Source organism: Aspergillus aculeatus, assembly GCF_001890905.1.
Source record: "Aspergillus aculeatus ATCC 16872 unplaced genomic scaffold ASPACscaffold_17, whole genome shotgun sequence".
NCBI classification, from domain to species: Eukaryota; Fungi; Ascomycota; class Eurotiomycetes; order Eurotiales; family Aspergillaceae; genus Aspergillus; species Aspergillus aculeatus.
Window position 1 is genome coordinate 5,490 of NW_017962992.1, and position 13,533 is coordinate 19,022.

Genomic DNA, 13,533 nt, shown 5'->3' on the forward strand with positions numbered 1-13,533 from the left:
GGGCTCACATGCAACCTGACAGTCTTGTTGCTAGCCGTCCTCTCGGCTTACTAAGAACGTCGTTAGTGGTATGTTTGACCACCCGTAGAACATGTGCTAAATCGACTCTAGCATCCCAAAGCTCCCTTACTGACCTCACTTACTTCAATTATCCTTCGAGCAGCCAACACATCTCTCCATTCCTACCTATAAAAACTGATCTAGCCACGCTCATAGCATGTCTCGTCCTGGCACTACCTTATATGTCACCGGCTTCGGGCACGGGACTCGAGCTCGCGATCTTGCCTACGAATTCGAACGGTACGTGCCGCTCGTCGATTGCCTACTCGCTACTACATCCACCGACTCGTCTCCTCAAACGCGAAAACACTCGACGGAGTCTCGCAGTATCGCAGGCGAAGCTGTTCACTTTTTCCCGTTTTAGAGAGATTCTCTCTCATTGCTGCTCTGTGGTAGTGCTGTGAGCGGAATTCTCCGCCAAACCCAATACTACCACTATCTACCTGTTCATCATTCTCCCGAGTCAAAATTTACATTGTAATGAGTATCTGGGCTTCAATTGTTCCTGACTTTTCTTGTAGGTATGGCCGACTTGTGCGTTGTGATATTCCAGCACCGCGAACTCCGTCGAGCAGACTGTATGTCACCAAGCCATTCTACACTCTCGACCTTGACTTACGTTGGCAGGTTTGCTTTCGTGGAGTATGAGAGTCGCCGTGATGCAGATGATGCCTATCATGAGATGCACAATAAGCGAATTGGCCGCGATGATTTATTGAAGATAGAGGTTTGTCATCCGGCTGCCCACACCATGAAAATCCTCAGCTAACATGTCAAAGTGGGCTCGGACTCCCCCTTCTGCCTCCTGGCGTTTCGATTCTGGTCGCGACCGTCGGCGTGACCGTACCCCTCCCCGCCGTGGCCGCTCTCCTTCGCCTCGACGCAGCCGTGGCGATTACTCTCCGCGCAGGGATGAAAGGTATGATCGGGAGTATGACCGCCATGATCGTGACTACGAGCGTCGGGACCGTGATTATGAGCGTCGGGATCGTGATTATGACAGACGTGAACGTGAGCGTTCTCGTGATCGCTCCCGTAGCCCTGATGAGAGAGATCGTGATGTCAAAGAAGGTCGGGAACGCCGGGATGATGAGCGAGAACGAAACGACGATGATCGTGAAAACGGACCAAATGGCGATGAAAGAAAAGGTCAGTCGTCTAACATTCAACATTAACAAGATATTGATCCCTCTTAAGTGGCCCCGTTAGACCCCTTGCCTTCTGCTCATGATGAACTGGACACCGCGGAGTAGGTTGCTCTCCTGCCTGGCTCGCTGATACCCAAAGTCATATATCAGGCCGTTCTGGTATAATGCCTTGCCTATGGGAGAGGCGACACCCTTAATACCCGAGGCAATTCTATCGGTAATCAGCTTTGACTTTCTTACCTCCCCCCTATAATTGCCTAGTGCTTCTTGACCTTTTAAGCCCTAGAGCTTATAGTGCCTTGGTGTTCCCCCTGTTTCCCCTGTCCCCCTCACAGCTACATGCTTATTGGTATCTCCTATGATCGTTTCATTCACCGACCCGTCCCGCCTTGATTCATTCACGATGTTATCCATCGTAGGGATGAAGCAAAGACTCCTGGTTGGGGGAGGGACGGCGCGGCCTAGATGGTTCGTCAATTTGTTATTTATCCTGGTCAGCAGCTCGAAACTTTGCCGAACGAACGTCGAGCGAGCCTCTTTCCTATCTTGATTTAACGCCAGTCTTTGTCGTCCTTTAACCATCCTCACGATAACTGGCGGCCAGTTTCTTCGTCCACGAGTCGCAAATTAATATCACTCGATCTTTCATCCCTCATCCCTCGTCCCACTCGTCCGTCCGAATTCCTGATCAACCCCTTTTTTTTCCGAAACGGTCTGCCGTAGGAGCCGTAGCTTGTACTCGAGACATCCGATTCTACTCTGCAGAAACTTTTTGAGGAGCCCTGGTAAGCGTCCTTGAGACTATCATATCAGCTTTCGCCAAACAAGACGTAGATACATGCTAGTTGTATCAATTTTTCTTAATCCCTTTGTCTTACAATCTATGGTTTCGGACGATTGTCCCGGGAATCATATGAGAGTATCCATAAATCTATAAAAACGCGCTGCTGCTGCTTTTTTGGGTCTGTATGTGAAGCTATAAGTGGCTATTATAATGTCACCGAGTGCTCAGAACCATGAAAGGCAAAATAATCCTTTCCTGGTGAGTCTTGTCTTGGAAATTGAGGAACGGCCCACCATAGTTTAAAACTCATAGGCAAACCCTCGAAAAGGGTGGCTGGCAGCTAGGAAGAATCTTTTAGACATGTTAGAACCTTGATTAAAGGTTATATTTAGATAGAACTATAACTAAAAACAGGGACTTTGGCATTTGCAACATGGAGTCTAAGAACATAGACGAAGCTCTCCTTGCGTAAGAGTCCTGGATTGAACGAACTATTGCATTTTCTCGTATGTAGCCATGAGCGAACCTGCAGTATATGGTCAATTTCCATATGCTTCGGTATAGATCAATTGCAATGAACTTACCAATGAAAGTGGTCACTAGGCGAGACCGAACTTGACAAATATCTTCGGGGACCAGCCAAATCGTCGCCCCGAGCTTTCGTGCTATGCTAATACTCAACTTAGCGTTGGCATAGGCCTCCTCCTCGCTCCGGCCAGGCGTCACGAGCTCATAATCAACGTAACTGCTCTTCATGCCATTGAGCACATCAAGTAGGAAGATACCCGATCCAATAGACGGATCCTTGAAATTGCGAATTGTCGTAGTTCTTCCTCCCCTGCGGGACATCTCATTTGCCCATTTTATCATCTCTGCATCAGTCATTTCGCGTTTGCCCATGCGTTGTGCTAGGCCGGAGAGAGTAATAGTGATATCTTTTCGCATGAGTTGCCAGACCAGCCCCAACGTAAGAGTCCTTTGGCCATCAGTGATATCCGCTCCTTGTACACCTACAAGGGAGAAACCTATGTGTTTACCAAGCTCGATTGCATAATTGGTGTTCTCGACTGCCTTGAACCGCATCATGTCTCCGCCAGACGTTGGAGGCTTGTTGACATGTTTCCAGTTCACACTGCCAGAAATTACCTTATCATACGCTTGTAGCAGGATGGTTCCATCGCGTAGGTCATCGAACAGTGAGTTGACAGAAGGCTGTACGTCAAGGGAGTTTAGCCAAAGAGTGAAAACTCTGGCCTCTCGTTCGCCCTCAGCATCGAAGTCCTCAACCTCGAGTTTCTCTTCTTCTGTAATCGGGTCAAGACCAGGAATTGTGTTGAACAAGTTTGCCACAAATGCGAGATTAAGCTTCGGATTCCCTGCAACCAACGAAGTAGGGGTCAGGAACTTTCGACACTCGAGCTTTTCCGCATTTGTCAGAACATGTTCAGCACGCTGAACCAAGTCTTGAACTCGAAGGGGATCCCTCGAGCAGATCTCAGGCGCCAGTTGATTGAGTAGTATGGTGTAGTTCTCCCCGTCTTTCACATCGGTTGAGAAATTTGTAACTCTATGTCATGTTAGTTAAATATTTTCATCCAAATCTCCGTGAATTAGTAGATTAGTCCTAGATCGGACTAGTCATCGAGGCGGACGGAGATTGCGCAGTTTGGTTTCTTGTGTGAGATATCATACCTTCTATCCCACTTTGCATTCTTCAAGTGATAGTTGAACCAACGTAGCAATATCTGCTCCGGAGGAAGGCGAAGGAACTGCTCCAATGTTTCGTCTTCTTCAAGCAGCCGGTAAAGTTCCGGATGAAGTTTTATGTCAATCTTTCCGAGCAGACCTCGGCGAATGATTTGCCAAATGAGGCCCAGAATAAGATGCTCACGAACTTCGATAATATCGCCGCTCCCTATGTTGACAACCGAGCACCCTATTCCCTTGGCGGAGTTGATGACAATGTTGTTATTCTCGGTCATGTGGAAAGCGTTCAATTCCTTCGTTCTTTTCCCAGGCTTGTTAAGAACACGCTCATCGATCGTGTCTGGAACGCTGTCATTGATAAGCTTTGCTAGCACTAAACCGTCCTTGCATTTATCGAACATCTCAAAGGTATCGGTAGGAAAAGGTAGAGAGTGGCCGATGTCTGGGTCCCCTGCGAGAACAGCATTGATATGCCTGGTGAATTCGGTCCTCTCATCTTCGTTTATGGTGTGTGTCACATTTGCGGACGAGCCTTGTACGTGGATTTTTCCACCGATGCTCCCCTTGGAGACGTGGCGGGACTGCCCAGTGACATTTCCTGGTATGACTGCTGCGGGACCATGGCCACCAGCCTGATTTTGCGCTGGTGAAAAGCGAACTTTGGAGATGAGCTGCCGATTTGCGTTAGCATTATTGACGAAAGTGCATTTCAGGATACTAACATCCACGTAGTCCTCCAGTTCGACGCGGCGGGAACTGTCCAACTCGACCTCTTTCAAGGCTTGGCGTACGACGTCATAAGGCTTCCGTTCTGTTTGTTGCGTTGCCTTGATCACAGTGGCCTCGTCGAGATAGCCCCTGTCGTCGACATCCAGCTTCCGAAACGCATCTTGGAGGGAGAAAATGTCTGCCTGGTCGAATTGCGGGAATTTCCTGAGCCATGGTCAGTGACCCCGCAGCTTCTACTCGTGGTATCGATGCGAACCTCTGTAGTTTGAGCACGTTCATTTTCTCCTTGTGGTCTCCCTCGACCTTGAAGAAATAGGCTTCTTGAGCGAGCTGAAAGTTCAAAGATTCAGAATCGCAACTTGCGGGGGAAGATACTACACGTAAGTATCTGTAGGTGACTAGGTGAGCACTCAACGTTTAAGTGACCTTGTTGGGGGGTGGGAGCTGCTGGTATGATGAACGAAGGAGACTCTGTGGGGTTGGTTGCCGTCTGGTCCTCGAGGGAGAACTGCACTAGTGTAGGAACCCAATGACAAGGTGGGGTTAGGATGGGATGACTGGCATCGCTCACTAAGTTAGGTTACCGGGAATTCCACAGAAGAACTCTTAGGATCGGTCAGCTTGGAACCGCGTGTGTAACTAGCCTCCATGTTGGCTACCTAGTAGTCATTGTGTATAATTTACCTGACCAATACATTACTGTTCACAAAAAGACAGATGTAACTACGGTATGGTCCCTGGCATACATAAACACTAATATGTGAATAGAGTATCTGGTTAATGACGTAGAATGCGTGGGCGGCTGCTGCCGGCTGCTGCTGCCTAATGCCTGATGATGTCGCCGTCTTAATTGCGTTACGGCACCGGCTGAGCTCTCAATTTTGATCACTAGATAAACCATCATCCTTGATGACTGATATAAGTGATTGACAATATGCGGCATATGTGACTAGTCACCCACCCGCTAAATCGTAAGCACCTGCAAATTGACATAATTTATTCCTATGTAACTTACGAGGAGGTGGTCAGCTACGAAGCTTTTGGGCGGCCGATCCACAAAGCCTTAGTTAAATGCCAACAAGGCCAGAAAGCACGGGTGAATATTTGTGATTCCGAGCACCCTCTGCGGATTAATACAAGCACCTAGTCCTCTGAGGTCTCACAGCCTCGTCTGGTACTATCTTTTTATTAATTCATCTGACGTAGGCGCATTGGCTTTTGCCACGAGACCACGAGCTCTCCTGAGCTTCATGCCAAAAGAAAGCCAACGGGGTCCTTTCCTAGGGGCAATTTCGCCTTGGAATAGCCCCCAGAGCTCGATACCCTTGTCTACTACAGACAAGCAACACGATATACAGAATATCCTGAAGCAATCCCAAGGACAAGACCATGCTGTCACGCATAGGTACAGACTCAGCTTACACCGGTACCCTGAAGACTGCCCGCCCTTGAGTGTCAAGTGGTTTTATGCAGTGGACTCTCCAAAAAGGAAGCCAGAGCTGTCTACCAGTGCTCGGAACAAAGAAGATCTCAAGCTGCCACCCCCCAAGAAATTTGTGCAATTCTCAACTAGAGACTCTCATGCCATTGAAGAAGCTTTCCAAAGGATATCGGACATCGAGGTTGAAAATGAGAACTTTAGCCACGAACAAGCAGACCCTGGCCGTTCACGCGTCCCAACCAAGGTTCCCGTGAATGAAGACTTCTTGTTCGATGTGAACGTGGAATATAGGGAGCTGGCGCCAACGTACTGGGTAGGCCCCATATATGAAGTGCGCCGCGGGACCTGGTTCTTTCAGGAAGGATCGACTATGAAGCCATGCGAAGAGAACTTAGCAACACAGCTTGAGGAGGGATATCTAAAGCTAAAACCCTGGCGATGCTTGGACACCCGTCGCTCTCCATCAACTGCTTCGTCGACAACACTTAGTCACCAAGGTAAGTTAAGAACGCGCAAGTCAACAGATGAATCGCTCATTTTGTCAAACAGATTCTAGCCCCCGTGGTACTCCCGGAACCAGTAATGAACCAAGGGATTATCGATTGTTCGGCGCATATATGAGCAATATAGTCACATATCAAGATGCTTCCACTGCGCTGCTGACAAGTGATGACTTCATGTCCAGGGTCAGCACGACCGTATACCAAAAGCTGGGTGCTGTCGCAGGCACAAAACTTGTACGTGGCTTCAATGAAGCGAAGAAGCCCACAGATTCATCAAAATGTGGCACCCCACCAAAGCAGACACACGATGGGCTCAAGCGTCGCAGCAAACTACCAGCGCAGCTCGAAGTAGAATCCAAGTTGTTGGGTTTGACCGAATTGACTGGACCGGACAACCCCAGTCTAACGAATACAACAACAGGGTCTGCAACCAAAGAGCCGTGTAATGGGGCAGATGATCGCTCAGAATTGGCCGAGCTTGAAGAGCAAATGCGTACGCAAGATCAGAAGGAGATGGAGGCATCAAGAGACTCCAATGAAGATCGAGATCGGGAGATAGATCACTTGGTCCTAGTCACTCATGGGATTGGCCAGCGCCTGGGCTTGCGCCTAGAAAGTGTAAATTTCATACACGATGTTAATGCTTTACGCAAAACGATGAAAAGTGTTTATCGAGCATCACCCGATCTTCAAGCCTTCAACTCGCAATTCGCTGATAAACATGAAAACTGCCGCATACAGGTCCTACCCGTGTGAGTCTATTTCCCCCCTCTACATTGCGATACCACCCTTCATATCTAACCTTGGCCGAGCCTCTCAATGGCTTGTGTTCATATAAAGACACGTACTGATCCAGTATTTGTCATAGGTGTTGGAGACATATGCTCGATTTTCCCTATCAACGAATGGAGCAAAGTCGGAAGGAACTCGACTTAGCGGACGCGGAGGCTCCCGAAGATGCAATACCAGCATACCCTACTCTATCAGATATTACACTCGACAACGTGCCTGCTGTCCGGAATCTCATATCCGACCTGGCCATGGATGTTCTGCTTTATCAGAGTGCGTATTGTGAACAGATATCTCACATAGTGAAAGGGGAGTGCAATAGAATCCTGAGGCTTTTCAAGGAGCGAAATCCTTCCTTCAAAGGCTCAGTGAGTCTCTGCGGCCATTCTCTTGGTAGTGCAATCCTCTTTGATATACTCTGCCATGAACCCCATGATAGCCATCATGCAGCCGCCTCTGTCAATGCCAGACAGCCAGAATGTTGTCAAGATTCTTTTTTGGAATTTCAATGCCAAGAATTCTTCTGTCTAGGCTCCCCTGTAGCATTATTTCAGATGCTCAAAGGGAAGACTATTGCTGCGCGGCGGGCTCGAGACGAGGGACTCGCAGAAGTATCGTCCTTCCCAGAGAAATGCGCATTGGAAACACCATTGCAGCCTACTCCCCAAGCAAAGTCTTTTGCTTCACACCAGACGAGCACCGTGATCGCTCAGAATGAGTTATCTGTTTCTTCACCTAAATGTGGGCAGCTGTACAATATCTTCCATCCCTCTGACCCCGTGAGTTATCGTTTAGAGCCTTTGATCTCACCAGCACTGTCATCGCTCAAGCCGCAGCCTTTGCCGTCAGTAAAGAAAAGTCTTTGGGCAACATCCGGTCAGAGTCTTTCCATGATCGGTAGTCGTGTCGGCCAAAGTGTGGGATCTCTCTGGACGAATTTCACGTCAGGTGTCGCCAGCAGTCTTCTTAACCGTAGTCTCGGTCTGAGTCCCGAGGATGCCTCAACCCGCTCATCGTCCAATGCGAATACTCAAGACCCCCAAAATCTACCACTGGTCGCGGGTGCTTCTGCGCTGAGTGAAGACAAAAGTCGACGACCCACACTGCTTCACTCTGATTTGGAAACGCTATACGGAAAAATCCATCGGGACAAGATTTCAGCGAAGCAGAATTTACAAGCCAGAGAACATGCTAGCGGAGCCTCTGGAGCAGATAGTGGCTCGAAAAGGATTCTGCTGGAGGATGCAAAGGTAAGGGCCCTGAATGCCAACGGGCGTGTTGACTATAGCATACAGGAGTAAGTTCGGCGTCCCAAGTCGATTATGGTCTTTGAAAACGACAAGCGCTAACCGTCTAGGGGTGCATTCGATATATCTATGATTGCAAGTATTGCCAGCCACCTGAGCTACTGGACAGATGAGGATGTGAGCCACTTTATGCTATCGCAAATGCTGTGTAGGAGGGAACAGTCATCAGGAACTCAAGATCGGCCCTAGCTTCTATAATGAAAGGTAAGCACTCGTGGATGTTTTGTCGTTATAATCTATCACTTCCCTGCGAGAGGCCAAACAGACGTATTAGATGTATGCAAGTCTCTGAACTTATACAGAATCAATGTTTTGGGGACATGCTACCACTGGCGTTAGTGCGCATACGGCGCGGAATAGCATATACACACCATTTACCTCTTTGATCCTTCCACCGTGCAAGAGCCCATATCAGCACCATCTTTAATTGTAGCCATACTGATCTAAACATGCTTGGGATTATTGTCATCAAGCTTCACTACTTATCGATATGGGAAGTATGCGATTGTAGAATATTCCATACAGGACCAGAATGATATGCACGGCGTCGAATGAGCCAACGACCTCTACTATTTATATCTACTTGCAACCGGCATAGTGCAGTCTGAATCTAGAGGAAGCTTTCTTTCCATCCATCTATCCAGGCAGGAATTAAGCACGCAGTGTGACTTGAGAGTTGCGCGTGACATACTGTCAGCTCAAGACTCCGACGGCGGGGCTAGTGGGGCCTTGCTTGCTTGTACACAGATGAGAGTGGACAAGAGCCCAATTTACAGTTGGTGTGATCTCCAGGAGAACCACGAGTGCAACCCACGCCCCTAGTGGTCAGCATCGAAGAATTTGCGGGGAAGACACTAATGTAGCGATAGGATCATACTTGAAGTATGATCTCCTTCCGGTTGATAGCCTCGTCTGTATGGAACCCAAAGACCAAGCGGTAAAGATCTAGCAGCCATGGGTATTGTCCGCCCTGCGCGACAAGCCGAACGGCTTGCGCTACATCAATGGCACTTGCTCGTGCCTGGAAACTAGCACCTTTGAAAATTGGGTCAAACGCTACCAGCCTTTTATAGTTCTTCAGTAGTGATATTTGCCAAGGGGTAGAGCCGAATGCATCGGAAGACAGCGATTTGACGAATGACGAGAAAGTTTGTGTCCCAGAACGCTGATAACCGCTGTTGATTGCAGCCTTTATAACCAATAATTTGATAGCCGCCAGGTTCAATCCTCCCGACAAGGTGGTTATTGTTTTGGTCGATGAGGTCTGCTCCGATGACTGTGATTGTCCTGATGCAGCTGATGAATTTGGAGAACAGGCGGTTTGCGATGCTTGAATTGAGCCTTGGCCCAAGACATAAATGTTCTGGAGGGGTGCCTCATCTGGTGAGATGGCTGCACTATCATCGAAAACGGTAGTCGGCGTCTCAGGATTTTTAGATTGTCCCAAAACCTCGTCACAAGCAATGAATTGAGAGCCCTTGACCTGCTCGACGACCTGCTGGAAAGTTGCTTGACTTGGCCGTGGTGTTCCACGGTCAGAACTTCGATGGCTTCGCTGTGCCCAACCTTCCCTGAAAACATCGCAAAGTTCCCAACAAGCTTGAATCGTCGATCCCAGCAAGTCTTCGTCTGGCTTCTTGTTTTCTTTTTTATTCTGGCGTATGGTGAAGAGCATCTCTGCAAACGACCAGCATGCGCCCAAAGGGGATTCTGTCTCAGACACTAGGCTCCTCTGCTTCATCAGACGATGACACAATGTGATGTAGAAGTCTAGAGTCCTCTCACGGAAAGCCTCCGGCAGGTTTCGATCGTGCGTATTATAGAGATGGTTATTGAGCTCAAAACTGACACGGAGAATCGAATCTGTGACCTCGTTTTCTTTCTCACGAGCTTCGAACAAAGATTGACAAAAATCATGACAAATATCAAGAGTAGGGTTGACTTTTGAGGGATGGTAGTCGTTCTGACCGACATAGAGTTCCTGACATAGACGCCAGCATAGTTCCCAAGTCTTATCTTGAGTATTGATGTAGGATCCGTGCCTTTCTCCATGTAAAGTGCCGAGAACGGCCAATGAATTGCATAGAGCCCAACACTCCGCTAGGGCTGCTGTCAAAGCGTCAATTTCTGCTTATTGTCAGAATGGTATACAACCCGTAGACCCAGGCCGTTCAAGTCATCATGGTTGGATGATTTCCTGAGATCAATACCAGAAAGGATTGACTTACCCTCAACACGGGATATCGAAAGCCAGGGCGTTCCTTCTCCAGAGACAGCATCTGCCCTACTATCAACAGTACTGGTACATGAAAGCATGTAAGGATCTCCGAAATTTTGTCTTGTTTGCGCCCGAGGTGTTGGCCGCTCGGACCAGCCCTCCGAATGTTCAACTGAAGTACTCGATGGAGTTGGTGATATAGGGCTTTCAGACCCAACCTAGCGCTTGTCAGTCAGCTTCCAGCCAAGGCGGATGATAGTGAACTACTACTGCGATCGCCGTAAGATCATGACCCGAGGATGACTGTGCTGTTTGATGTGATATATATGACTTCAACGCACACGGTGGTGCAAGCGTACTGACAGATGGCACTTGTCCATTCACCTTTTCCTCATTAGATACCAATAAACGGTTGGTTGCGGATACTGATGGGATTGCTGACTTGTATGTCAACCACTTACAAAGTCACCAAAACCTGCAGGAGCATGTATCACTGATTGTGGTGGCTCGTCCTCATCCGATTTCGCCTCACCTTTGTTGACCTGTGTGTTCGCAGTACGTATCTGCCACCAGTCTCAGTACGTTCAAGTCTGATAGTCAAATCCTGCCAATTACCACCCATACTTTGAGTTCCTCTCGAGATATTCCTGCGAATGGTGGTCTTGAACCAAGCGGCGTGGAATTACATCCACACTCGGAATCGCGCTCCGGAGAACCATCGTGGCCGCCCGCATCTTGGTTTGAAACCAGTGACGACCCTACATCGTGTCCCGATGTTGTATCAGATGCAACAATGTGATTTTGGTCAAGCCTATGCGATTAGCATTCTAAATTGAGTCATCGCGGAGAATTACATTCTCATACATGGTGTATCTAGAGGCGCTAGGAAGCCAATGGCCTGAAGATCTCATAAGACAGGAAAAGGCGGTGGGGAATGGTACTCTGGATCCTTGACGGATCCTAATGTGGTGTAAATAAAAAGCAGTATCGCATGAAAAACATACAGATAGATGCAAGCTGATAGCAAGACAACAACCTTGGAGAAGTTAGCCCAACAAAATCACTTACAAAGGTCTATCAGCAGTTCTAGCACTCGATGGAGGTCTTATCACACATCATGTGCCTTGCCGCCGTGAGACGCTTCGCGCCGAGCACGACTGGCACTAACGGTAGTATATGATAAGCTGTTGTATCTTACTGTACTGTACATACTAACTTATACTAGCCGTACAGCGTCCGAGTAATCGTGACATGTATCCAGCAACAATGGTGCGATAATGAGAAGATACTGTATTGTAAATATCAGATCAACGGTTGACCGTGTTTTTTATCTCTACGTAGGTAGATAGAGTACCCAGTAGTTTTGCTTCGGTAGATGGTTATAAAAAACATGTATTATGGTGGTATGAAGGGTAAGTAACTGTTTCCTGACATTGACGACTAGGTAGTGTTCGCTGCCATGTACATTCGAACTGTTCAAACGACTTCGAAAATGAACCATGTCAATGCTGGCCCTTAGTGGCACGGAGGAATAGTGTGAACCTCCGCGAACCCTCTCACATTATTTACTGGTGTATATGGTCAAAATCGACCACTTGACATTGTTCGTAGGCAAGATGTCTACAGAAACAACAAACCGCCAAGAGAACACTAAACTTTTAGAGTTCGGAGCAAGGTACTTTGTGCCTTGTCAGTCAAGTTAACCAATCTTGATTACATTAGTTAAATGAACTGCTTGTGAAGGCGTTCCTTGCCATTACATAATTCTAAAAATTCTCAAAAACAGAAACAGACAAAAGAACCAATGAAATAATGAACTACGCATGTAAGACTGCCGACATGACCGAAAGAGCTCGTGCAAGAATCAAGAGAACCGCTGAAAACCACTAAAAAACCATTGTGAGACCACAGATGAAGGGACTTGGAGTGTTTGAAGTCAATCGCTATTGACATCGATAAAACCTTTTGCAAAGGCCGCGTTTCCTTTGGTAGTCACCGAGAGTAGGGAGCAGCAAGGCCGCACGTCCGGAAGGATTGTATGGGGGTCATCGGGGAAAGGTCAAGGCAACAGGCATTTTTAGAGAGCTGTGGAATGTGATCGAAAACCGCTTCATATTTGAGACTTCGCCCGGTCCCTCTCGGTGGGATTATACCTTGCGGACAATGTCAACACTATGATTCGATGTTGGTTCGAGTCATTCGCTCATACCTGAGAAGTTTCTCAATCAAATCGACATGAGTCATGATCATCCGGCGACAACAATATCTTCTACAGCCCAGCTGATCCATAGCATCACTATAAAGTATTTCGTCAGGGATGGTGTTCGTGTCAAAGCAATCCACTGAATAATGACCTACCCGTCTGGTATGCCTTCATCTAGAAGCTGTAGGTAGCGCTCCCATAAATCTCCAACAACCTATTACTCCACGATGGTTAGAAGCCGTGTAGGGAAGCTGGAATAACTGTATTGCTACCTACCTTGCCACAAGAGAAGCACCTGACGGGAATAATCATTGGGCCAAAGTGTGTCTCGGGAATGAGAAGAGATGATATAAGTGAAATAAATCTGCACCGAAGGTAGTTCTGATACTCAGGAAGGCGGAAGTACCAGTAAATAGGGAATGTCTTCTGTTGTGATGTGCAGCTACTGGATGGTAAAGTCTGTCTTTGAAAGTGAGGAATAATTACTCACGTTGAGGATTGATAAAATCTGTATTATTGGTTACTTGATTCGACACAGACCCCACCTTTTTCCATTTGAAGATTTGCACCTAACCGAAAGCCTGTTAGTCTTTTAAGTGCTAGAGCACACATGATCAAAGCGCTAGTACGTACTAGGACTAGAA

General features: G+C 47.7%; 4 protein-coding genes across 4 annotated transcripts; 2 read left to right on the forward strand and 2 right to left on the reverse strand.

The window, feature by feature from the left end:
* Positions 1–217: 217 nt before the first annotated feature.
* ASPACDRAFT_63587 (RNA-binding protein) lies at positions 218–1,313 on the forward strand (the record flags this gene model as incomplete). The annotated part of the gene is made up of 5 exons (XM_020203905.1): positions 218–300; positions 582–638; positions 688–787; positions 840–1,209; positions 1,258–1,313. The coding sequence occupies 5 exons, from the start codon at positions 218–220 to the stop codon at positions 1,311–1,313; spliced, it is 666 nt and encodes a 221-aa protein (XP_020052443.1).
* A 796-nt stretch (positions 1,314–2,109) lies between these two features.
* On the reverse strand, positions 2,110–5,123 carry sac6 (fimbrin). The gene is made up of 6 exons (XM_020196824.1): positions 4,844–5,123; positions 4,685–4,758; positions 4,422–4,632; positions 3,685–4,370; positions 2,577–3,559; positions 2,110–2,518 (listed from the first exon to the last, which is right to left on the reverse strand). The coding sequence occupies exons 2-6, from the start codon at positions 4,705–4,707 to the stop codon at positions 2,484–2,486; spliced, it is 1,938 nt and encodes a 645-aa protein (XP_020052444.1). The 5' UTR covers positions 4,708–4,758; positions 4,844–5,123; the 3' UTR covers positions 2,110–2,483.
* A 335-nt stretch (positions 5,124–5,458) lies between these two features.
* On the forward strand, positions 5,459–8,668 carry ASPACDRAFT_81324 (DDHD family phospholipase). Its single transcript, XM_020205852.1, has 4 exons — positions 5,459–6,366; positions 6,419–7,124; positions 7,241–8,458; positions 8,519–8,668. Exons 1-4 carry the CDS (start codon positions 5,679–5,681, stop codon positions 8,655–8,657), a joined length of 2,751 nt encoding a protein of 916 aa, XP_020052445.1. The 5' UTR covers positions 5,459–5,678; the 3' UTR covers positions 8,658–8,668.
* A 671-nt stretch (positions 8,669–9,339) lies between these two features.
* On the reverse strand, positions 9,340–11,939 carry ASPACDRAFT_63590 (uncharacterized protein; the record flags this gene model as incomplete). The annotated part of the gene is made up of 9 exons (XM_020203906.1): positions 9,340–10,595; positions 10,697–10,904; positions 11,148–11,249; positions 11,302–11,497; positions 11,551–11,646; positions 11,691–11,722; positions 11,755–11,760; positions 11,801–11,849; positions 11,899–11,939. The coding sequence occupies 9 exons, from the start codon at positions 11,937–11,939 to the stop codon at positions 9,340–9,342; spliced, it is 1,986 nt and encodes a 661-aa protein (XP_020052446.1).
* Between the last annotated feature and the right edge of the window lie 1,594 nt (positions 11,940–13,533).